The following is a 24,872-nucleotide window of genomic DNA, read 5'->3' as shown; positions in this document are numbered from 1 at the left end:
GGTCTTGGCCGTGATAAGCTCTCATTCCCTTCCCAGACGGCAACCGCTTACAATAAGATCTTCTCTTACTGTCTCCCTTCCTCCGCTAGCTACACCGGTCATCTCACCTTCGGAACCGCCGGAATCTCCAGATCCGTCAAGTTCACTCCGATCTCCACCATCACGGATGGAAGCTCCTTCTACGGTCTCGATATCGTCGGAATCACCGTCGGCGGTCAGAAATTAGCGATTCCTTCAACCGTATTCTCTACTCCGGGAGCTTTGATCGATTCCGGAACCGTTATCACACGTCTCCCGCCTAAAGCCTACGCGGCGTTACGGAGCGAGTTCAAGGCGAAGATGTCAAAGTATCCGACCGCGTCGGGGGTTTCGATCTTGGACACGTGTTTCGATCTCAGCGGATTTAAGACGGTGACGATCCCGAAAGTGGCGTTCTCTTTTAGCGGCGGCGCCGTCGTGGAGCTTGGCTCGAAAGGGATTTTTTACGCGTTTAAGATGTCGCAGGTTTGTTTGGCGTTTGCGGGGAATAGCGATGACAGTAACGCTGCCATCTTTGGAAACGTTCAGCAGCAAACGCTAGAAGTTGTGTATGATGGAGCGGGTGGGCGGGTCGGGTTTGCTCCAAATGGGTGTAGTTAATTGTAAAAAAAAATATTATATATAAAAAAATGGGTAAATGTTTAAATTTATGGATTTGGCACAAATTAGCTTTATCCCATTAATCAAGTGTGTAATTTCAGTTTGGGTAAAGACTAAAGAGCGTGATGGTGTCTTAAGTAATTTGCACAGTAATAAGTTTGTGTGGATGATACAACAATTACCAGAACAAACTGTTTATTTGTACATTTTTATTCCAATACATAATACTGAGTGATGTTTGTTAAAAAAAAAAACACTATGTAGAACTGCTTTAGATTGAAGTGACTTTAGTGCAGTGGCAGGAGTTAAGTCCATTTGTAGAAGGCACCATCACACCCGAGATCAAGTTCCGGTTCCTACGAATGTAGGAATTTGGATAATGGGCCGGCCAGTTGTGACCGAGTTGACAAAAAAAAAAAAAAACTGCTTTAGAATTTATTTATTTTTGTATATTTTATATCCGTGAAAACTCTTTTTTAGATCAGAGATGATATTAAATGGAACTACTTCTATTTTTTGTTTGTTTGTTCGATTAGCTAAAATAAATACCATAATGGGAATTACAAACGTTAATTACAATCATGCTTTGAGGCAAATAAACGATTAGTTTGATTAATCCAAGTTGTGTCTTCAGTTTGGTTATTTTGGTCCCGTTTGAGGCTCTCCGGTTGACCTATTGACTCTCATCAATCATGTAACGGAACAAACCCTTTTTGTACGCAAAACCTAAGTGTAGAGACAATACAGTACATGACATTAATCTTGATTGGCGTATAGTAATACCACCCTTTTACTACGCCAAACTTGGAAACTTCGAGCCTAGAGACAAAATTACAAATTACAACTCCTTTAGCACGCTGAACTTGGAGACAGTGGGTTAGTGCCCCTACTTATTATGTGATTTCGTCAGCAAACAAATTGGTTATAAAAGGACCAACTAATTTCATGTAATTGAGAAACATTATTATTGCAGTGCTGCTCGAGAGGGGGTAAAATGAGCATAGTGAGAAATTTGTTGAACATCATAATAATCCTTTGTGTATGTCTCAACACTGATTGTACTGAGAGAGCTAAAAAAAGAGTGGAAAGGTTTGCTCTCACACAATTCAAGTCAGCTCTCCTTTTTCTTCTTCTTCTTATTCTTCATCACCATCTTCTAAAGGTGAGATTATCTAATTATCGTCTATATATTAGTATTTTTTTTAAATATAAATATCGAATTTGAACGTCAATTTATATATTCCAGTATCGAAGACCAAGCCGTTGCTGCACAAGCACGGCCCGTGCTGGCATCTCATCAGTGCCAAAGCCACGAGGATCGGAGTCCCGACCATGATGAGATCCTAAGACGTGATCAAGATAGCGCGCGTGGATTTCCATTCAGTCGAAGCTTTCAAAGAACCAAAGTCAGGCCGAATCAGCTGACGGATCTACCGGCTACGGAATAGGACAATCATGTCTCAGTGATGTACGTCGTGAAGATCGGAATCAATCAAGACACCGAGTTTTGCAATATGTGTGTTGATTCACTCGGAGGTTCCGTTCTCACGGTTTTGCAATATGTGTTGGTTCCGGTTATGTTAAACCGAGTTTTTTTTTCCAAATTAAATTCGAGTTTCACCCGTGTACGTATTCAAAAAGGAATATTACAACACCTTTGTGGTTCGCTGGACTTGGGACTTAGAGTCAGTCTCGAGAGAGACGACATGTCAAACACAAAGGGGATGGAGTCCCTACTTAATTATCTATGTGATATGCATGTGATAGCATAGAGTTTAACAACAACCACTAAACAATTATCTTCAGCAAAGATAATGGCTGCAATTAAAAAGGACCAACCAATTTCATGTAACTGAGACAAACTTATCGCTGTGAGAGACAGAGAGAGGGAGAAGGGAAGAGTGAAAATGAGCATAATGAAGAATTTCTTGAATGTGATACTTATCCTTTGTGTATGTCTAAATTGGTGTTTTACCGAAGGAGCTGAAGAAAAAGAGAGTGGAAAGGTTGATTCCTACACCTTTCAAGTCAGCTCTCTATTTCCTTCATCATCATCATCTTGTACCCCTTCTTCAAAAGGTAATTATTTTAGCCTTTTTTCCCATGTTCATATGTATAAGAAGTTTTGGCTCTCCTTTGTTAATGTTAACATGATAAGGTTTTTTACAGCATCTAATAAAAAATCGTCGCTTCCCGTGGTGCATATGCACGGCGCGTGCTCGCATCTTAGCAGCAACAAAGATGCAAGGCTCGACCATGACGAAATCCTCAGACGTGATCAAGCACGCGTGAAGTCCATCCACTCCAAACTGTCGAAGAATAACGCAGATGGAGTCAGCATGACCAAGTCAACTGAGCTACCGGCTAAAGACGGAACCACAATCGGTTCAGCAAACTACATCGTAACAATAGGAATCGGGACACCGAAGCACGATGTATCGCTGACCTTCGACACGGGAAGCGGTTTGACGTGGACTCAATGCCAGCCATGTCTTGAAAGCTGCTATTCGCAACAGGAACCAATTTTTAACCCTTCTACATCTTCTTCTTACCAAAACGTCTCGTGCTCATCTCCAATGTGTGGAAACAACTCAAGTTGTAACTCGGGTACCAATTGCAGATACGGAATCCGTTACGCAGATGGATCGGTTACTATCGGAGTCCTCGCCAAGGAGAAATTTACCCTAACGAACTCTGATGTCTNTTTAGCCTTTTTTCCCATGTTCATATGTATAAGAAGTTTTGGCTCTCCTTTGTTAATGTTAACATGATAAGGTTTTTTACAGCATCTAATAAAAAATCGTCGCTTCCCGTGGTGCATATGCACGGCGCGTGCTCGCATCTTAGCAGCAACAAAGATGCAAGGCTCGACCATGACGAAATCCTCAGACGTGATCAAGCACGCGTGAAGTCCATCCACTCCAAACTGTCGAAGAATAACGCAGATGGAGTCAGCATGACCAAGTCAACTGAGCTACCGGCTAAAGACGGAACCACAATCGGTTCAGCAAACTACATCGTAACAATAGGAATCGGGACACCGAAGCACGATGTATCGCTGACCTTCGACACGGGAAGCGGTTTGACGTGGACTCAATGCCAGCCATGTCTTGAAAGCTGCTATTCGCAACAGGAACCAATTTTTAACCCTTCTACATCTTCTTCTTACCAAAACGTCTCGTGCTCATCTCCAATGTGTGGAAACAACTCAAGTTGTAACTCGGGTACCAATTGCAGATACGGAATCCGTTACGCAGATGGATCGGTTACTATCGGAGTCCTCGCCAAGGAGAAATTTACCCTAACGAACTCTGATGTCTTGGATAATATTTACTTTGGCTGCGGTGAAAACAACACAGGACTTTTCAACGGTGCTGCTGGGATTCTCGGCCTTGGCCGTGGCAAACGCTCACTTCCGACGCAGACAGCAACAATCTACAACAATATCTTCTCCTACTGCCTACCTTCTTCCGCAAGTAACACTGGCCATCTTACCTTTGGATCCGATGGAATCTCTGGATCCGCTAAATTCACCCCTTTTACTTCCTTCCCAATCCCATCNTGAGCTACCGGCTAAAGACGGAACCACAATCGGTTCAGCAAACTACATCGTAACAATAGGAATCGGGACACCGAAGCACGATGTATCGCTGACCTTCGACACGGGAAGCGGTTTGACGTGGACTCAATGCCAGCCATGTCTTGAAAGCTGCTATTCGCAACAGGAACCAATTTTTAACCCTTCTACATCTTCTTCTTACCAAAACGTCTCGTGCTCATCTCCAATGTGTGGAAACAACTCAAGTTGTAACTCGGGTACCAATTGCAGATACGGAATCCGTTACGCAGATGGATCGGTTACTATCGGAGTCCTCGCCAAGGAGAAATTTACCCTAACGAACTCTGATGTCTTGGATAATATTTACTTTGGCTGCGGTGAAAACAACACAGGACTTTTCAACGGTGCTGCTGGGATTCTCGGCCTTGGCCGTGGCAAACGCTCACTTCCGACGCAGACAGCAACAATCTACAACAATATCTTCTCCTACTGCCTACCTTCTTCCGCAAGTAACACTGGCCATCTTACCTTTGGATCCGATGGAATCTCTGGATCCGCTAAATTCACCCCTTTTACTTCCTTCCCAATCCCATCCCTTTATGGCATTACTATTGTTGGTATCAGTGTAGGCGACAAGAAGCTAGAGATTACCCCAACCACATTCTCGACGTACGGTGCTATAATAGACTCCGGAACCGTGATCACTCGCCTCCCTACCAAGGTCTACGCGGAACTGAGAAGCGTGTTTAAAGAAAAGATGTCGAGTTACAAGGCTACGTCGGGAAACGGTTATTTTGACACATGTTACGATTTCACTGGCTTGGACACAATTACAATCCCCAAGATTGCATTCTTCTTTGCCGGCGGCACTGTCGTAGATCTTCCTGGAATAGGGATTTTGTATCCGTTGACGCGGTCTCAGGTTTGTTTGGCGTTTGCAGGGGATAATGAGCACATTCCCGCCATCTTTGGAAACGTTCAGCAAAAGACGATGGAAATTGTTTACGACGTGGCTGGTGGACGAGTCGGCTTTGCTCCCAATGGTTGTAGCTAATCAAACAAAACAGAACAAAAGAGAGTGTTATGTAATATTGTAATGTAGGGTTTAGCGCATCAATTAGCCTTATCCCTTCATCAATTTCCCCCTAAATAAATATATGTATATGTGCATGCCGCAATTGCTTTTTTTTTTTATTGTATTTGTGTTCGAACTTTAAGTTGTTATTGGATCCGAGTTTTCAATTGATTTTAACGAAGCTGCATGTTACTTGAACTTTAAGTTATTTATACACGCCCTTTTACATCTGACTTGGGAAGACTTGTGGAGTCTGAGAGTGACAAAACATACAAAATACATGTTTATACCGTTTTTTGCTCTTGTGCTACACAAACTAATCGAAATGGATCGACATATATATATATACCATGTAGGCATACATTGAAATAGACTTATGATTAGTTCACCAACAGGATATATATCACACAAACTCAAGACAAACTGCTGCTCAAATTTCAGAACCGTGGATGCTTTACTATAAGGAACAAATTAAAGCTTCATCTTACAGCCACAACCGGCCAGATTTAGCTTCAAATGGAGTTACTTTCAATCAAACTTCTTCGTTTGTTGCACTAGTGATCGTTAAGCGAGTTCACAAATCCGGTTCTACTTTTCTTCTTAATCTCTTTTTGTAAAGCCTAAATAAGGAACAATGCCTTTAATCTTAAATGAAAACCGTTACAAAATAATATACTTAACTAAAGTTCAGTGTATAATCAATCGCTTAGACTTTAGTGGGATAATACAACTCGTTTAGTAGTACGCTATATATACTTGGAGTCTTGAAGACTTGAGTGAAGACAAAATAACAGAGTATCTAGTTGACTATTAATTACGCCAAATTTGAAGCCTAGGGACAAAATAATACGCTAATAATAATACCTATAGGAATGTTACAAGACATCATTTTAATTAGTACGTTACGAAAAAACAAAATACAACACCTTAGTTAGCTGGAATTGGAGTCATTCTCGAGAGACGACATATCAAACACAATGGGGATGGCCGGATGGGGTCTCTACTTAATGGATGTGATATGCATGTGATAGCTTAGGGTTTAACAACAGCCACTAGACACTTATCTTCAGCAAAGATAATGGCTGTAATTAAAAAGGACCAACCAATTAATTTCATGTAACTTAGACAAATTTATTGTTGCGAGAGAGAAAGAGAAGGGGAGGGTGAAAATGAGCATAATGAAGAATTTCTTGAATGTGATACTTATCTTGTGTGTATGTCTCAATTGGTGTTTTACCGAAGGAGCTGAGAAAAAAGAGAGTGTAAAGGTTGATTCCTACACCTTTCAAGTCAGCTCTCTATTTCCTTCATCATCATCTTGTGTTCTTTCTTCAAAAGGTGATTATCTTAGCCAATTCACTGTGTTTAGAAGCCTTTCTTTTGTTCGATAGGTGTAAGAAGTTTTGTGTCTCTTTTGTTATATTCTTAAACATGATTTTTTCCCAACAGCATCGAATACCAAGTCGTCGCTTCCTGTGGTGCACATGCACGGCGCGTGCTCGCATCTTAGCAGCAACAAAGATGCGAGTCTCGACCATGACGAAATCCTCAGATACGATCAAGCACGCGTGGAGTCAATTCGCTCCAAACTGTCGAAGAATAACGCAGATGGAGTCAGCATGACCAAGTCAACCAAGCTAACGGTTAAAAGTGGAATCACACTCGGTTCAGGAAACTACATCGTAACAATCGTAATCGGGACACCTAAGCACGATATATCCTTAGCCTTCGACACCGGAAGCGATTTGACGTGGACTCAATGCAAGCCATGCCTTGGAAGCTGCTATTCACAAAAGGAACCACTCTTTAACCCTTCTTTATCTTCTTCTTACCACAACGTCTCGTGCTCATCTCCAGTGTGTAAAAACGGTACTACTTGCTTGGATTCCAACTGCGTATACGGACTCCGTTACGGAGATAATTCGTTTACCCGAGGATTCCTCGCCAAGGAAAGATTTACCCTAACTAACTCTGATGTGTTGGACAATGTTTACTTTGGTTGCGGTGAATACAACAAAGGACTTTTCTTCCGTACTGCTGGGATCCTTGGCCTCGGCCGTGGCAAACTCTCACTTCCGTCGCAAACAGCAACGACTTACAACAATATCTTCTCCTACTGCCTCCCTTCTTCCGCAAGTAACACCGGCCATCTTACTTTTGGATCCGCTGGAATAATCTCTAAATCCGTTAAATTTACCCCGGTTTATTCCTTCCGGAGCTCACCTCATTATGGCATCAACATCGTAGGCATCAGTGTAGGCGACAAGAAACTAGAGATTACTCCATCCACATTCTCGACGAACGGTGCTATAATAGACTCCGGTACAGTGATCACTCGCCTCCCTACCAAGGTCTACGCGGAACTACGGAGCGTGTTTAAGGCAAAGATGTCGAGTTACAAGGCTACGTCAGGACGCGGGATATTTGACACGTGTTACGATTTAACTGGCTTGAACACAATGACAATCCCAAAGATTGCATTCTCCTTAGGCGGTGGCATCGTCGTAAAACTCGATAGAATAGGTATGGTTTTGTATCCGTTCACGCGGTCACAGGTTTGTTTGGCCTTTGCAGGGGATGATGATCACATTCCCGCCATCTTTGGAAACGTTCAGCAGAAGACGATGGAAATTGTATACGACGTTGCTGGTGGACGACTCGGTTTTGCTCCTAATGGTTGTAGCTAAGATTAGATTTATGTAGTTTATGGCACATAGATTAGATTTATGTATATTGATATATTCTTCTTCAGCCTGACTTGGAAGTAAGTTTTTTCAGTAACGTCAAACATGCTTCAACACATTTGCTTACTTTCCAAGTCCAGTTTAAGCTACTATCAAGATCATCTTTTTCCTATAAACGTTTGTACTCTAATCTTTTACCCGAAAAAGGCATAGATTCATTATATACTTTTTTGGATTTAAAGGTATAAAAATCTGAACTACACTCAAAATTTTCAACAATTTCGCTTTTCACATTTGACTAATCTGTCATACGACTACGAAATGATAGTCACACGCTAGCTTTATTCTTCAGACAAAAGGTGGACTATTCTGGTTTCATCAACATGATGATGATACAGTTCCAGCAAAACAGAACAAAGACGAATTTTCAATTTTAGATCCATTAAAAAAAAAACTCTCGATTTTATTTACAATATCCATAAACAACAATAAAAAAGAGATTAATATAGATTTAATTGAGAATTAATGAAAAATTGTTTTAGATCTTTGAGTGTGAGAGAGAGAGAAGATAAACCAATTTGACCTGTGGCTCAAATTTTAAAAAATCTCAATCCTCATCTTCGTCGTGGTTAACTTTAGCCGAACTCAACGTTCTACACGGTTGTGACGGCAATTGCGGAAGCGGTGGAGCGTCGACCACAAACGCCGAAGACATTTCCATTTGACAAACCCTAACAGCTCCGATTAATTTCTCCGGAAGCTCTTCATCCGTCTGCGCTTCTACCAAGAACCCCATATCTATCGTCACGCTCGTCACATACCCTAACGCTAACCGCAAAATCGCCGTCGCGATCGCCGAGCTGCATATATCAACGTCGATTTCTAAATAGTTAGGACCTCTGTGGTAATTGCAAGTCAATGCTTTCCCTAGAAGACAAGCTCCATAGTTCCCCACCGCAGCTTTCACTACCCAAGGACCTTTCACGATCCGGTTCACGATTTTGAATCTCTGGTTCCGGAAGGCGTCGTCTCCGTTTACGAACCGGTGGAGAAGCGAACCGGACGGGATAGGTTCCTCCGTCGCGAAGTAGAACACGGCGCTGTGATGATCTTTACCTGGAATCTGGAGATTCACGGCGAAGATGAAGCTCTTGAGAGATTGACCACGAGATTGAGCTTTTCTTAGCGCGTGAGCCACACGGTTATCGGGACGAGCGAGCACGTTTTCGAGTTTTGAACTTGATCTGAGCCAGTCCATGCCGGCGGGAGAGAGGATGTAATCGCCGGCTGGAGATTTTTGTTTTTTGGTCAAGTAAGAATCTGAGCGGAGAGAGAACACGTCTCCAGGTGGAGAAGCCCAGCCGTCTGTGCCTGTTTCGGGATCTACACGGCGTAGAGATCCGCCGCTTGTTGCTTCCGTAATCCATTCCGGTATGGCGGATGATGAACCGGATCTAACCGGTTTTGATTTGTTTTCTCCGGTTGAGCTACGATGCCGCTGCTTGGAAGAAGGGCTCATGGTTTTGTTTATTTGGTGTCTGTGTCTGTGGTCGTTGGCCCTTCTCTCTCTCTCTCTCTATCTCTCTCTCCTGAGAAAGACGACTTTGTTTGTGCGGTGTGACAAAACAAAACAAGAGATGGAAATGGCTTTGGATTTTTATAGGTTAAAACTCCAATACTACCCTTTGGCGTATATCTGTATTTCATGTGTTTTTTTCTCAATTAATGACGATAATAATGTAAGATATGTTTACTTCTAATTAATTTCTTGCAAATCTACGCCGTATGGGATTGATTATTAATATTTTTTTTATTTCCTATCAAAATAAAGATTTGTTCTTCTTTTACATTTTGTTTGACAATTTCATGTTTTATTATGATTGGTGAATAATTTTCGTAGAACTGAAATTAATGGTGATACACGTGTTAAACCAACCAATCATAATTATTGACATTTAGGAGTAGGCACGAACAACTTTGTGTCGACATAGTATTATCATTTGTAACTATTTTAAATAAATAGGAAAAATATAAAGCTAATGACTTGGTGGCAGTGGCATGCATCGGCGGCATTTGTAGCTGGTGTTATCAATAAAATATACAATTACGAACTATTATCACAATAAGTTGCTTTTCCTCATAAAAGTTGCAAAAAGTACCAAATAGCGTTCCGCGTAAGAAAAGCGTTAAAATGGATAAATATCTTTATCAGGTGAAAGTTCAAACAATGAAAAAAAATTGGAAGAATTAACTCAGATGAAAACAGTTGCAAATATACGCCGGCGAATTATATGGAAGGTATACAATCAATCAGACATTGGATATGCAGTTAAAAGACTAATAACACTAGGAGTTTATAACCTGTGCCAGCTAATTGAAGCTTTTATAAGAGTTGTCACATAATAGCAAGCTCTACAAGCAGAAACAGAGAACTAACAAAATCAATGAACTGATTAAAGAAACATGACATGTGAACAAAGAAACAAATGAAGATACTTGATTTTGTGATTAAAGTCATTTAAATCTTCTAGAGGGATTTTTTTTTTTTTAAAAAAAAGGACTTTTACAAGCTATACAATTCCACATTGTGATGTTTGTTTTGAAAAGCTAACTACTGAATACCATTTTTCCAGCCAGATAAATTGGGTTTTCGATGACAATTTTCTACGCTTGGTTACATCTTCTAGTCGGTTCTCTTGGGACCTGCAGCAGTAGGCTCTTGGTTAATAATCATTTGATTCTTAGTTCTCTAGTACAGAGAGACTACAACTCTGTCTTGATGAACAAAAAATGGATAAACACTAAGATTTTGGCCTTACCCTCAGACAACGTGTGAAACCCCACTGAAGAAGGAAGGGTACCTGCCAAATGAAACCAGCTAGTGAATGATCATTTTGTGAGGGGATAGTAAGAGGCTAAAACGAAAACATAGATCGACAAAGCAGGGGGATAAGAACCAAACTGATTTATGTTTTATTTATTCACAACAGATCTAAAAACAAAAGAAAAAAACCAAAACCTAAGGATGATGAACTCTGCTCTCTCATGCCCTAAGGCTCCCAAGAAACCCAATACCAAAGACTCCCTTTGAATCGATACTTAATACTCATCAAAGACCAATTAATATGTCCACAAACAGTCATAGTTAGTAAAGCTGATGTAGCATTAGGCAATATCATAAATATTCTTTACGAGGACTTATCATCATAGGACGGCAATGTGTCTTTCGACACTGAATGATACTCAAAAAGTGTTTATTGAGAAGGAATCAATCAAGAACAAAGAACATAAGCATCAGCTCAAGAACTCAATTCAACCATTAAGCACAAAGAAAGTTCACTAGTGTTATCAAACAATCTGAAACTTTTACAAAATCCAACAACCTGAAAACTGAATAGCCGCTACAAGCTACAACTCGGTATAGGAGTTTACGAACTAGTGAACAAGTATGAATGTATGATCCAGCAAACTAACATATTCAGATCGTTTCTAATTTGGTGGAACTAAAAGCAAACATTTCCAAAATCATCATAAGCAAACACAATCAGCGATCACAAAACCCCAACCCTAATCGCAAATATCAGATCGGAAGCAAAATCCACCAGCTGTTGAAATTTGAAATAGCACCGTAGTTGAGATTTCGAACCTAGTGGGATGTACGATGTATCTTCAGTGAAATTTACCTCTCTGAGGTCGACGATCAGTAGCTAATCTGTAAATCCAGTAACCCTGCGAGAACCCCAAGAGGAAATCACTTTAAAACATACTAAAAAAGAGAGAAATCAAAATAAAAGAGACGAGAAGAAGTACCAATGCGATGACATGAGCTGCGGCGAGGAAAATAACCAAAGCTGGCACTAGATCCAGAAACCAAGGTCGCAAGTGCTGATCCTTGGCCATGAAATACGAACTTGTTCTTGATCTCAAAAACGGATCCGTTCCGTAGACGAGAAGCAGCAAACTACGGGGAGTATGTATGATCTATGTGTGCCAGCAGCACCGTCGACTCACACACTCTTCTCCGATCGCAAAGCTGCTGTTTGGCAGTAGGAGTAGACTTATCCCCCCCCTACTCCAGTCAAGTTGAAACAATAATAAGGCCCATTATTAGCCCAATTTCCCAATAATTAAAAAAAAGGTAACATTTATACATCTGGACTGGTGAAGGACCCACGTGATACTACTACTCCACTTGCTTTACGTGACACGTGTCAGCTACTTTACATCTTTTGACTTGTGGTTCTTTCTATTTTTAGCATACAAATTGCCGGAATATGCTCTCTTCTCTTAACGTCGATCACCTGTTTTCTTCTTTTTCTCTCCAATCATCCTCACTTCTCTCTCCTTTCTAATTTTTTTCATGGAATTTTCACGTAATTGCTGATATTACGATCAATTTCTGTGTTTTGGAAAATTTTCTGGGGGAAATTATGGGATATCTAGACTTGGCGTTGTCGTATTCTAACCAAACGCAGACTGTTGAAGCTCCAGCGAGCGGTGGTGGTCTCAGGTCATTTACCTTAACTCGATTTTTTAATCTTAAATTTCTTTCCTGTTGCGTATGAATATGATATCACTTGAACCAATAAAAGTTAATTATGATTGGATTTGATTATTTGTGGTTTCACTTTGTTCGATTCTTATTGGTTCATTCTGTTTATTTATGATATGTGACTTTTTTGTTTTGTTTTGGTATGTTAAATGTTTTATTGTGGTTTTGTCACATGACAATGACATGATTCAATTTTCAGCCAGAATGGAAAATTTAGCTATGGATATGCAAGCTCTGCTGGGAAGAGATCATCTATGGAAGACTTTTTTGAGACCAGGATCGACGGTGTCAATGGAGAAATCGTTGGTCTCTTTGGTGTTTTTGATGGTATTCTTCCCTCTTCTTAACAAGAACTTATACAGTACTCTAAAAAAAACTAGAATTATCACATTTAGCATAGCTTATGAATTCTAATGGTTCACTTGTGCCATGTACCTTGACCTTAAGCTTGGTTTTTATGCTAATTAACCTCGAGTTCTCGCTGTTACGGTAGCTTATAGTTTATGATTGACATTAGAGAACAGGAAACCAATAATGTTACTTACTGTTTTCCTAGGCCATGGTGGAGCCAGAGCAGCTGAGTACGTGAAGCGTCATCTATTCAGTAATCTGATCAACCACCCCAAGTTTATCTCTGACACCAAATCAGCTATAAGTACTGTCAGAAAAACCTGATCAAAGTTATTTTAAGACAATTTGTTCTAGATGCAACACTCTGAATTGACAATGAATTTGCTTTAATGTTTACAGCTGATGCCTATAACCATACTGACTCTGAACTTCTAAAGTCGGAAAATAGTCACAATAGAGATGCTGGTTCGACTGCATCTACAGCTATTCTTGTTGGTGATCGTTTACTTGTTGCAAATGTTGGTGATTCAAGAGCTGTTATCAGCAGAGGCGGGAATGGTAATTTTCAAGGAGATCCATGATGACTTATCTTTTCATTGTTGGTATATGTCATTTGTAACTTTAAGGAGTCAATATCATCCTATGACACCGCCATTACCATGTAGTATCCTGATAGATAATGCCTTTTTTCCTAAACCTGTCCTTGATATAAGTGTTTATGTGTGTTTTCAGCCATTGCTGTGTCAAGGGACCATAAACCTGACCAAAGTGATGAGCGTGAAAGGATTGAGAATGCTGGTGGATTTGTGATGTGGGCAGGTAAGTAACAAGCAACAATTGTTTTTCTGCATCATGCTTTTCTCAACACATTGTCCTAAATGTTGTTTTGTGTGTTACGTTCATTAATTGAAAAGGAACTTGGAGGGTTGGAGGAGTTCTTGCAGTTTCTCGTGCTTTTGGTGATAGGCTTCTAAAGCAATATGTTGTTGCTGATCCAGAAATCCAGGTATTTTTCATCCCTTTTAAAAGAATTGTATATGATTTTTCTGACCCCTTATGTTCTCAAACTGAAAATTTTGCTCCAACCCTTTTGTCACTGAATACAGGAAGAAAAGATTGATGATTCTCTTGAGTTTTTGATCCTAGCAAGCGACGGACTGTGGGATGTTTTCTCTAACGAGGTCTCGTGAAATCAATAGCTTCTTTTTATCATCTTCCACTTTCCTACACCAAATACTTTATTAGATAATCTTTAACCATATCTTGCAGGACGCAGTTGCAATGGCTAAGGAAGTTGAAGACCCAGAGGATTCAGCGAAGAAACTTGTGAGAGAAGCATTAAAGAAAGGAAGTGCAGACAACATCACATGTGTGGTCGTTCAATTCCTGGAGAACAAGACAGCTTCATCAAGCCATGTCAGCTCCTCCTCGTCCAATCAAATGCCACCACTTGGAGACCTCGCTATTTCATCCAACGAAGCTAACCAAGTCCAGATCGATTCAAAGAACATCAGCTCAAATCACAAACCAGTCTCTGCAAGCAGCAGCTTCACCGATGAAGTGAGCGGTAATAGTTTGGGGAATAAACCAAAGAATTCAGTGAATCAAAAACCGGTCGCAGAAAGTAGCTCAACCATGGAGTGACCCTGAAGAGGAAATCAGTGACCGAAAAGGTCAGTTGTGTTCCCTCTATTCATTAGGAACTAAAGACACTGTCTTTTGCAACGTTCTCACTTTCATGATGGAAGTTCCATCAAAAGACAGCAAACAAACTTACAGACCGTTGACTGCGTTTGCTTTTAGGATTGAAAAATGTACTTAATATGAATATATTTAAGTTAAAGAATAGGTTTGTATGTGTGTGTGTATAAATACATACATCTATATGTAGTTGTTTATGTATAATTTTTTTTTTAAAATTAAGAACATGATAGTTATATTATATTCAAACAGAAAAAGAAAATACTCTGATCTTGTAACCAAGCCGACCATATCCCACATCTACGAAATTTAAAGGCCATAGAGTGCAACTGTACTCTGATTTTGATTGCATTTACCTTGTCCTCCAATGTTTCTTTCTGCTCAAGTCACTGTCTCTTCCGCCTCTTACTTGTTACTCTGTTAGGTTTATAGTTCAAAAAAATCGACCACAGTCGCGATCATTGTATACTTACCAGACTATAGTGGTCCATACAATAGATAACCCCCTTGCCCAGTCTTCTTGTGATCAGTGTTCAAGAAAGTGCTAGGCGGTATCTGGGCGGTGACCCAGCGCCTAGCGCCTAGAACGCCTAATCGGGGCCTAGGCGGTTTTTAGGCGGTTTAGGCGTTTACAACATAAAACATTATATATATAAAATTATGTACAAATATATGTTAGAAAAATAAAAAAAAATTATAAATTATAAACAAAATTAACAAAAATACATTTATTTAAGTTATATTAACAACATATAAACATTTATAATTACGTATACAAATATAAAACTTAATAATTTAAATCTATGTAGTTAAAAATCAAAAATAAATATTAAAATTAAATTAATGTAATTTTAAGCGGTTTAGGCGGTCATCTAGGCGTCTACTGTACTGCAAAAACAGTAGATTGATTTTAGGCGGTCATCTAGGCCACATCTACGGTTTAGGCGGTCATCTAAGCGGTTTAGGCGGACCTGATTGATTTTCACACCAAAAACAAAAACAATAGTTTGAAAAATTTGCCTGTTATAGTTTCTGTTTTGGAATGTAAGCCCAATTAACTTCGGCCCAACTTAATATCCAATAAAAATCGCGTCGCGCGGCTCTCGTGGTAAAGTACTAAAGTCGGATCCTCGGGTCAGGGGTCAACGTGGCACCTCCTTAAGAGGCGACGTGTTCTCAGTTGTAGCGCTCTTTCCGACGTTTTGCTCTGTTAATTTTGGCCGTGAACTCCCATCGCCATCGGACTCTCTCCTCTTACAATTTTGTAATTCTGTTCGCTCATCTCTGCGTCGAATTGCTTTTTTTCTCCCCTGCTCCGATTCGAAAATGAGGACAATCGTATCGCGTTTGATTCGTTACAAATCGTCTCTTTCCCAGTCTCGGTGAGTGGTCTCTTCACCGCTCTTTTCGTAACTCTGATCGCACCTTAATCGTCTTCTAGGCGTCGATTCGTAGATTCTTGGAAAGTTCTATAAAATTTGGAAGCCTTCTAAGCATCTGTGTCGGTAGAGTATTTGAGTGGAATGCGCATTTGTTTTGGTAATATCTTATAGCTGGGTTGGTGCCATGTTCTAGATTCTTAAACATTAGGTGATCTGGTTGTAATTCATGATTGGTATAGTAGTTGCAATAGAGTTAAATTTAGATACTTGACTGATGCTTTTTTGGGTTATGTTGCATTAGGTTCGTTTCTGCCTCCAATGGTGGGAGGTATCTCTCTACAGACTCTAACAAAGTTGATGAGCCCTTCAATGTGGAAGAAGCTGAGACTGTACATGTGCCTCCCCCTCCAACCGAGAAGGTATGAGTTTTTTTGGGGGATCTTACACTGTGATTAGCTGTTAAGATGCGATGGTGTTCATGAAGGTTGAACTTGTATTTTTGGTATTGTCAGCTGCTTGTTTTGGGTGGAAATGGTTTTGTTGGATCACACGTCTGTAAGGAAGCTTTAGATCGTGGCTTATCTGTCTCTAGCCTTAGCAGGTATCTGATCGTTTTAATAAATCTGTTCTATGTTAGATGTTGATTTACTGGTTTGTATTTAAACCTTTTCTATGGGGTTTAGATCAGGTAGGCCGTCTTCACAAGAGTCCTGGGCGACCAGAGTAACATGGCATCAAGGTATTTGTTGTTAACTCTTCAACATGTTTGTAGGAAGTTGATACTTTTTTTTTCCTGTGTGGTCATTTTCTTTTTTATATTTCTCTTTTGTTTCCAGGAAACCTTGTATCATCTGATTTATTGAAGGATGCTCTTGAGGGGGTGACTTCTGTGGTACGTTTTTTCTTCCCTCCGTTTTCAGGAATACATGTAGAGATTTGATGACTAGTGCAAATTTTTAACTTATTGAACCAGTGCCGCTCTTGTAGATTGTACATTATTGAAAAGTAATTCGGAATGAATCATTGCAGATTTCTTGTGTTGGTGGTTTTGGTTCAAACTCATATATGTATAAGATTAACGGGACTGCAAACATCAATGCAATTAGGGCTGCCTCAGAGAAAGGTATGAGTTCTTTTAGTTTGCATTGACCAGGGCTTTATAAATGCTTACTTTGAATTCTTTTAGATAGCCATGTATGAGATGTCAGATAGACACTGAGCGACCATAGGATACTGAAAACCCAGTTTTACGAAATTAACTATAGTTGATTGTAGGGATAAGTGGAGCATGGAAGCACAAGTTATATGAATTAGTCTGCTACAACTTTAGAAACCATGTCTTCCTACAACATTATTGGATTAGCAAGAGTTTACTGGCTTTTAATTGTGTTCCTTTTGTTGATCAGGTGTTAAAAGATTTGTCTATATTTCTGCTGCGGATTTTGGATTAGCCAACTACTTGCTGAGAGGATACTATGAGGGAAAGGTGATCATATACTTTTTAAACTACTGCTATTGCATAGCCCTTTTGGTTAGTATATGCTGTCTTAAGATTTTTTCATTTCATCCTTACAGCGAGCTGCTGAGACCGAGCTGCTCACAAGATTTGCATATGGAGGTATAGCTTTCATGTTACATCTACGAAACTCTCTCTGAAACTTATCCATTTCTTACATTTCAAGTTTTGCCGTTTTGGTGAATGTTGTGCAGGTATAATCTTGCGACCTGGTTTTATATATGGAACTCGCAGTGTTGGAAACATGAAGATCCCATTGGGAGTATTTGGTTCACCCATGGAAATGGTAAGTGAATCCCCTCGTTATTGCAATGCCTCTCAAGATTGCCTCTTTTTTAATTCATAATGCTTATGGCTTTTTTTTTGTAGGTTCTCCAACAAGCAAAACCCCTGAACCAGCTTCCGTTAGTCGGACCTTTGTTCACACCTCCGGTGAATGTTGAATCGGTTGCAAAAGTCGCGGTTAGAGCTGCCACGGATCCGGTGTTCCCTCCCGGGATTGTGGATGTCCATGGAATACAGCGTTACAGTCAACAGAAATCGAGATAAGTCTTGTTTTGAAAAACTTGAGTATGCTGTCTGTCGTTTTGTAGAGTTTGGCTGCTTTACTCTGTTGAATTTCAATGGTGGAAACGACAATGTTTTCTCGTTTCTCTCGCCATATATTTCCCACAAATAAATAAAGAAGACACGCTTTTTATTTTATTTATTAAACTGTACATCTCTAAGAGAGGAAACTACTTGGTAGCTCTCCAAAACTTTTTTTCCCTACACACTATATACACAACACAATCACTAAACCTACTAAACACCAAACTCTCAAGTTTTAATGCAAATACTGTTGTAAACACTCTCTCAGTTTTTGCAACGTTACAGGTTTTGAAATAAACGAGTCCATACCATTTGCATAACATTCTTCTGAACTCTCTGCTAACGTATTTGCCGTCATCTGCACATTCCACAACCCATTTTACTCTTCAGTTTTTTCAAGTTATGTATTAGAGAACACTGTGTGTTTGATGTAATTCGAAGAAGTGCTTACCGCGATTATAGGCAGCCGGTTTGTGGATCGCACACAAACTTGCTCATTCTCCAATATCTCTTTATCTACTCCGGCTTCTATAGCAGCATTCCAGTTCCCAGATTCTTCATATGAACGGATCAGTCTTGTAGCTTTTAAACCATCCAAAACCGGCATGCACACATCCTGTGAACCCATTTTTAATTATAAGCTTTTCAAATTAAGTGAATTCGAAAAACAGAAGCCTTTGGATCTTAAAGAATTGACATACCATGAGTACCAAATCGTAGCTAGAGCGATTAATCGCGTTTATGGCTTCAACTCCATTATTAGCAATATCCATGGTATGGCCTAACTGTTTCATCATCGACTTTGCAACCATGATGTTGATCTTATTATCTTCAACAAGCAAAATCTTTGGCTTTGATGGTTCTGTGAGATTTGTCTCGGCCTTTTCCTCTTCCCTTTGAGATGAAACTGTCAGCTCTGATTCCATTTCTAAAGTTCCACCTTCTGAGCTAGCCTGTGAACTGCTACAAGATTCAGATTCTTTAGAGAAACATCGACCATTTCCATTCTCATATTGGTGAGCTGATTCAGGACAATGACCAGAACTCGTTTCGAGTTTGGTTTCATCCACGTAGCCACCGTTTTCAACCTGAACCATCTCGCTTTGTCCAGTGTTGTTAGAATGATCAGCGACAAAGCCATTGATAAGCTTAATAGGACTAGTAGTGAGCATGACTTTATGAGGTAAGAAGCCATTGCCAATGACCGGTCCGCCATTAGAATATATAGATCCTAGAAGCGGCTTAAACTGGAAATATCCTTCGGTTGTGTCGTCTGGTTCGGATTGATGATCCGTCATATCAGAGAACTCATCTTGATCATCAGAATAATCATCTGATGTTGCAACTTTATAGGGTAATATGAATGTGAACGTTGAACCTTCGTTGACCCTGCTTGTCACAGTGAGTTGACCTCCCATTAACTCAACCTGTATAACAGATAGAGAAAGATTAGAAGAACAGAATTCTTTAAATTCTTGTCTTATGTTGTGAAATCTTAAGAATAGTTACCAGCTGTTTACAAATGGCAAGTCCGAGACCAGTTCCACCATATTTGCGGGCATGATCAGCGCTTGCTTGCATATACTTCTTGAACAAACAAGGTAAAGCGTTTTCTGCACAAGAACACCAAAACGTGGACTGCGTTAATAAATATATAGCCCTGTAGGCGTTTCTTGCTTTCAGTATTGTTAAAGAGTTCGTTTGTGAGAATTGCTTTCTTGCCTGGAATTCCAATTCCAGTGTCATAGACGTCGCAGCGAATCCAAACCGAAGTCTCAGTTAAACCATTATCTACTTCAGCGTCTGCGTTCAATGCGTTATCTCTCGCAAAGGATGGTTCTGATATGACTTGGAGCTTGATCCCCACATGTCCATCATGTGTAAATTTAATAGCGTTGCTGCAGAACGTTTGAACAATCAGGAACCAAAACTTGTCATCATGCAAATTATAATTCAGGATTTATGTAAGAACCTTATCAAATTGGTGAGAATCTGCCGAATCCTTAGAACATCTCCAACTACCTGAACATAGAAGGCAAAAAAGTTAAGATCACCAAAGACTCTGCCACGTTAACTCTTTCAGAAATGGGATTCTTAGTGTAATGAACCGAACCTCAATAGGAACATCATCTGTAATGTTTCCTTCTAATGTCAAAGATTTCTTCAGTGATGCTGCAGCTGTCTGAAGCACGTGCTTCACCACTTCTCTTGGTCGAAACTTTGTAGCTTCTAGTTTCATCACACCTAAAAAAAGAACACACACAGACTCAAATGATCTGACAAATGATCGATCACACCAGAAAATCAAAACTTTGAAATTAACAGTATATTCTACCTGATTCAACCTTGGAGAGATCAAGAATGTCGTTAATAAGCTGAAGCACCAAATCTCCAGAGGAGATCATGACATTCAACAACTGTCTTTGCTCTTTATCTAGTTTTGTAGTTGAAAGTATCTCAGCCATTCCCACCACTCCTGACAATGGTGATCTTATCTCATGAGACATCGTCGCTAGCATTTCCTTTGCTCTCATTGTCTCCTCTGCCAAACAAAAAAAAACACAACACTTAAATATGGTTTTCACATGAATCTTTTTGACACTTGATCATTCTGCTCAAACAGACCAGTAATGTGAATGGTCTTGTTCAGTTCTGACTCCATCGCCTTTCTCACAGCGTTATCTTCTCTAAGTTTAGCCATTTTTTCCCTTTTCACTACCTGTAACACGAGAAGATAATGTGAGGATGTCAAAATAAGAACATAGAGTTGGTTCAATAATAAAGTTAACCCACCTGATCAGTAACTTCCATTCCCATGTAATTGATACCAATCTTCTCGCCAGCTTTGTTGTAAACAGGCTCGACGTAAATCAAAAACGTCTTTGATCCGAATAAGTCTGTAGTAAATGTGATCTCTCTCTTTGAAGCTTTTCCTTTCTCAAGAACTTCTCTCTTGAAATCTTCAGATTCTTTAACTCCACCTCCGTGGAATATCTCAACGTCTGTTTTTCCCAAAATGTCCTGAAATTAGTAAAGAAACAAAGTTTTGATTCAAGCACATATCCTCAGGAGAGTGATCAAGAATCCAACAGAACAAACAGTTTTGTTTCTAACCTGTTCTCGCAAACTAGGATACTTGTTGTAGATGAACAAGTAGCGTAGATCTTTATCCTGAAACCCATAAGTAACAAAGAATCAGAGAAAACATTCATTAGTCAAAAAACACAAGATCACAAAATCATGTTTTACTTACCTGATGGCCCATAACAATAGGTGCATTCTGAAGTATGAAATGCAAGAAACCTTCAGCTCTATTAAGATTCTGAGTTAGTTCTTGTACCGGCGCTGCGTGACTCTCCATAGTCTTTAAACTCTCATGCAGCTTCTCGACCAATCTCCTTTCTCTCTCGGTACTCGCTTCGAGCATTTTCTCCAAACTTAGCGCCTTCTGTTTCCAATAAGCAACCGTGTCAAACTCCTCGTCAATCTCGATCCTTTTGCTATCAACCAAGGCATCTCGTTTCTTCTGCCTAAACTTGCGGAACAGATCACTGGTCTCATCTAAAACGGGAACATTCTCAGGCTCGTTGCTCTCAAACTTGTAATCTTCAATGATCTTGAGCTCTTTGGCCTCTGCTTCTTCTCTCTGTCTATTGAGAATCTTAAGCTCTTCTCTTAACAGCCGGACAGCGTTGTCTTGCATATACTCCCATTGTTTCACTAGGTTGGTCAGCTGAGATGTACCTTGATGAGTCGAGTTCAGTAGGTCTGGTAACCGTGTCAAATCCGCAATGGTTGGTTTCTCTTCGATGGTAACTTCTTTCAACGTGTCTAAATCTCCGGCAGGTTTCTCAACGTTGAACTGTTTGTCAGCTTCGGTTCCAACATCTTCGGGCCACATAGAAGACAAGACTTCGACATCCATTTCCTCAATCTGATCAGTCTCCATCTCACAGACCATTTATCAAAGTTTCTCTTCATACAACACAAGAAACAACACTAATGGACCACACAAAAACAGAATTTTTTGCCTTTTTAATCAGAATCTTTGATCAGACCTGTAATAAATTTCACATTTCAAAACACAGAGATTAAGAGTCAAATCCATCACCATCCAGAAGAATCTTTGATCCGTAAATGTGAAAAAAAAAATTCGAATTTTGCAAAAAGGGACCACCATAACTAGTATGTGTGGACCAATTAGGATTAAACATTAGCGGGAAACTTCAAATAATGATTAAAACAAAGAGGAGAGAGCTTTGAAAAGCTGAATTTGCATAGCCCCCAAAGTTTTTTTTTTTGTTTGGATCAGTTTCTTTAATTAGATTGAAATATGAACAAACTACATACATAACTTGGATTATAAAAAAAAGTTAATGAACACAGACAAAAGAGATATGATCGATCGGTAAACAGTTTAGAGAAGAAAAACAAACAAACAAAAGATATAATTAGATTACATATATAAACAAATACATGACAATGAGGGGATCATGAAACCTCTCTCAAAAGAGTCAATGGTGGAAACTGAAAGAAATGTTTTAAAACGGAAGACGAAAGAAAAGAAATGAGCCAGCTGGAGGAAAGAAACAAATGAAAGGGGCTGAGATAGAGATAGAGATCAGAAGGTTTACCTTGTACGACTCTGGTCACCGGAAAATCAAGAAGAATGGGAGAAGAAGAAGATAAAAAAAGAGAGAGGGGGAAGTGAGGGTAGATCTGAAGAAGAAGAGTCGTGGTCGTCGGGAGTAGAGTAAATAAACTTCAAATGAGCATTGGGAAGAGATTAACCAATAGAAGAAAGAGAGAGAGAAGAGAGAGGAGCATGTGAATTGTGAAAGATAGGTATTTTTAGTTTTACTACTACTAGGGGAGAAGAAGAGAGAGCAATGAAACAAAATAAACAAAAAAAAAAAACTTTGTGAAAGAGAGAGAGAGAGAGAGGAGCATGTGCATCCTCATGAGACAGAGAGGTCAATGTATATAATATTCATCTCTCTCTCTCTCTCTTTCTCTCAACCTTTCACTTCGGAGTATTCTAATGGCGACTCTCTCTCTCTCTCTCTCTTTCTTTCTTTATCTCTCATCTTCTCTCTGTATGTGTGCACGTTTGTTTTCTTTCTCAGACCGAATCCGAGTTTAGTCCGAATGACACAGACGTTGACACGTTTCCCCTCCTTTTTTTTTTTGTTGTTGTTGTTGTTTCTCATAAATATTCATTAACAGGTCACAGCTCTGACTCTCTCCTTTCCAGTTTTGTTCTGCCTTTTCTTTTACGTCTTTTTCTACCTCACTGAGTTGACGACGGCGGCGCGTTTACGTCACTCTCCGAGTATAATAAGGATCATGACACCTTCTTCTTCTTTTTATATTAAACTTTGTATCATCACTTCTGTTACAAGAAGTGGCGTCAATTGTCAAACCGTCTTAGGTTTGGATTTTGTTCATTGCTCTCACGATACTCATTAATTTAGTAATTTGGACAATTCTTTGACTAAAACTAAACCCTTTCGATTGTCTTGAAGTCTTTGTCTTACCACTGACTTCAATTTTGTCAGCCAACTAATAAAGTTAGTTACTACTCCTATTGTTAGATTTTCAAAACAGAGCAATTCCTTCTTATACCTCAAGCATTTAATGTTGAATTATATACACAACAACAACAATAAAAACAACACAATATACATTCGAAAAATGATACTACTATATCAGATCATATACTGTGTGTTAATGTGTGTTTGTATATAATGTAGACGCTGTTAGAAAAAAATGACGGATGATTAATTAATTATTTAGATGATCCGATTTAATGAAAATAACGAACAAAAGAATTATTATTTCCTAGTTGTCAATAATTAACGAATGAATGATTTGTTTCTTTTTAATTGCCTTTAATTTACTACTCTTTCTTTAAAAAGAAAAGAAAAGAAAAAAAAATAATACTAATAATAAAGATTTATAATCATCATGTGTAGTTCTTTTTATATATATAGTCTATAGAATGTCAAATTCGACGAAAGTACACAAATATTCGAATTGGGTCGGGGACATAATTCATGTTTCTCATGAATATCAAAAGCACATGTTACCTCAAAAATGTATTATTATCTCTGAAATATAATATTTCTTCTACTAATCACCTCCCCAAATCTTAAACTATATTCTACGGTTCAGTTTCAGTTGGAAGGTATGTATATGTTACAATTATTTGAATCTTCCACACACACATACAAAAGAAACGAAATTATAAAGAAGAATAAATAAGACCCGATCAATGGAGCGGACCAACAACTGTATTGGGCACAAAATTAGTTGTCGAACTCAAAATTCTCATTTCTATAATAATAATAAATTTACTATATTATAAAAAAAAAAAAAATTAGCAACTAGAAGTAGTACACAACAATAATCAAAAGGTTCTTTTATTAAAAAAAAAAAAAATTAAAATAATTAAGAAAACAGCTAAGCCATTTTGATCGATGCTTATTAACCCCCGGAATCTGAACGGCGCTCGGAGGCCCCTTTTTGTCCCGTCCCCCTCGTTAATTTACCATTTATATGACATGTGCGAGCCACATGTACCACGTCATCCTAAATTGACACGTGGAACTATCATTGACCAACACGTGGTGTAACCATTTTCAAACATGTTTCTTCTGTTTGCTCTCCTCTCTCCCTCGCGCCAAAAATAAAAAAAATATTGGACGGTGGTGTGGAGATATTAATTGGATGGGGACACTAATCCTTAAATAGCGGATTTGTTTATTACTACTACTAGTAGTATTAAATTAATCTCTCTCTACTTATTTTTATTCAAGTCTC

General features: G+C 39.2%; 8 protein-coding genes across 11 annotated transcripts in view; 5 read left to right on the top strand and 3 right to left on the bottom strand.

Annotated features, from left to right (window-relative positions):
- The window catches only part of LOC104769288 (aspartyl protease family protein At5g10770-like), a 3,626-nt gene extending 2,846 nt beyond the window's left edge, over nucleotides 1-780 (top strand). The window contains exon 4 of one of the 2 annotated variants that reach the window (XM_010493457.2): nucleotides 58-780. In XM_010493457.2, coding sequence (XP_010491759.1) covers nucleotides 58-639 — 582 coding nt within the window. In that variant the 3' untranslated portion in view covers nucleotides 640-780. The remainder of the gene's footprint in view (nucleotides 1-57) is intronic. The other variant, XM_019242518.1, reaches the window with a different exon arrangement.
- Nucleotides 2,400-5,454, top strand: LOC104769286 (aspartyl protease AED1-like). Of its 3 annotated transcripts, none has more exons than XM_010493453.2 (3): nucleotides 2,400-2,718; nucleotides 2,809-3,051; nucleotides 4,261-5,454. In XM_010493453.2, exons 1-3 carry the CDS (start codon nucleotides 2,547-2,549, stop codon nucleotides 5,250-5,252), a joined length of 1,407 nt encoding a protein of 468 aa, XP_010491755.1. In that variant the 5' UTR covers nucleotides 2,400-2,546; the 3' UTR covers nucleotides 5,253-5,454. The 3 variants fall into 3 exon arrangements, with proteins under 3 accessions (XP_010491755.1, XP_019097193.1, XP_010491756.1); XM_019241648.1 differs by having other exon boundaries at nucleotides 2,809-3,240; nucleotides 4,429-5,454; XM_010493454.2 differs by lacking the exons at nucleotides 2,400-2,718; nucleotides 2,809-3,051 and adding an exon at nucleotides 3,376-4,152 and having other exon boundaries at nucleotides 4,745-5,454.
- Nucleotides 6,100-8,054, top strand: LOC104769285 (aspartyl protease AED1-like). The gene is made up of 2 exons (XM_010493452.2): nucleotides 6,100-6,611; nucleotides 6,723-8,054. The coding sequence occupies exons 1-2, from the start codon at nucleotides 6,443-6,445 to the stop codon at nucleotides 7,958-7,960; spliced, it is 1,407 nt and encodes a 468-aa protein (XP_010491754.1). The 5' UTR covers nucleotides 6,100-6,442; the 3' UTR covers nucleotides 7,961-8,054.
- On the bottom strand, nucleotides 8,477-9,604 carry LOC104769284 (protein ENHANCED DISEASE RESISTANCE 2-like). Its single transcript, XM_010493451.2, has one exon. It carries the CDS (start codon nucleotides 9,474-9,476, stop codon nucleotides 8,565-8,567), a length of 912 nt encoding a protein of 303 aa, XP_010491753.1. The 5' UTR covers nucleotides 9,477-9,604; the 3' UTR covers nucleotides 8,477-8,564.
- On the bottom strand, nucleotides 10,307-12,051 carry LOC104769283. Its single transcript, XM_019242065.1, has 4 exons — nucleotides 11,768-12,051; nucleotides 11,604-11,686; nucleotides 10,777-10,818; nucleotides 10,307-10,660 (listed from the first exon to the last, which is right to left on the bottom strand). Exons 1-2 carry the CDS (start codon nucleotides 11,855-11,857, stop codon nucleotides 11,627-11,629), a joined length of 150 nt encoding a protein of 49 aa, XP_019097610.1. The 5' UTR covers nucleotides 11,858-12,051; the 3' UTR covers nucleotides 10,307-10,660; nucleotides 10,777-10,818; nucleotides 11,604-11,626.
- Nucleotides 12,213-14,765, top strand: LOC104769282 (probable protein phosphatase 2C 69). Its single transcript, XM_010493450.2, has 8 exons — nucleotides 12,213-12,467; nucleotides 12,709-12,836; nucleotides 13,066-13,164; nucleotides 13,260-13,418; nucleotides 13,593-13,679; nucleotides 13,775-13,866; nucleotides 13,967-14,041; nucleotides 14,130-14,765. Exons 1-8 carry the CDS (start codon nucleotides 12,388-12,390, stop codon nucleotides 14,502-14,504), a joined length of 1,095 nt encoding a protein of 364 aa, XP_010491752.1. The 5' UTR covers nucleotides 12,213-12,387; the 3' UTR covers nucleotides 14,505-14,765.
- On the top strand, nucleotides 15,676-18,164 carry LOC104769280 (uncharacterized protein At1g32220, chloroplastic). Its single transcript, XM_010493448.2, has 10 exons — nucleotides 15,676-15,943; nucleotides 16,245-16,362; nucleotides 16,456-16,544; nucleotides 16,627-16,682; nucleotides 16,780-16,835; nucleotides 16,973-17,066; nucleotides 17,350-17,429; nucleotides 17,519-17,561; nucleotides 17,654-17,745; nucleotides 17,829-18,164. Exons 1-10 carry the CDS (start codon nucleotides 15,888-15,890, stop codon nucleotides 18,006-18,008), a joined length of 864 nt encoding a protein of 287 aa, XP_010491750.1. The 5' UTR covers nucleotides 15,676-15,887; the 3' UTR covers nucleotides 18,009-18,164.
- On the bottom strand, nucleotides 18,082-22,954 carry LOC104769281 (histidine kinase 5-like). The gene is made up of 13 exons (XM_010493449.2): nucleotides 22,685-22,954; nucleotides 21,304-22,108; nucleotides 21,165-21,221; nucleotides 20,844-21,071; nucleotides 20,676-20,769; nucleotides 20,386-20,592; nucleotides 20,164-20,294; nucleotides 20,023-20,072; nucleotides 19,773-19,948; nucleotides 19,560-19,663; nucleotides 18,752-19,477; nucleotides 18,502-18,666; nucleotides 18,082-18,408 (listed from the first exon to the last, which is right to left on the bottom strand). Exons 2-13 carry the CDS (start codon nucleotides 22,009-22,011, stop codon nucleotides 18,286-18,288), a joined length of 2,769 nt encoding a protein of 922 aa, XP_010491751.1. The 5' UTR covers nucleotides 22,012-22,108; nucleotides 22,685-22,954; the 3' UTR covers nucleotides 18,082-18,285.

This window comes from Camelina sativa, chromosome 20 (assembly GCF_000633955.1).
Source record: "Camelina sativa cultivar DH55 chromosome 20, Cs, whole genome shotgun sequence".
Lineage (NCBI taxonomy): Eukaryota > Viridiplantae > Streptophyta > Magnoliopsida > Brassicales > Brassicaceae > Camelina > Camelina sativa.
Note: the sequence above shows the minus strand (reverse complement) of the source record. Positions and strands in the feature narration are given on the sequence as shown.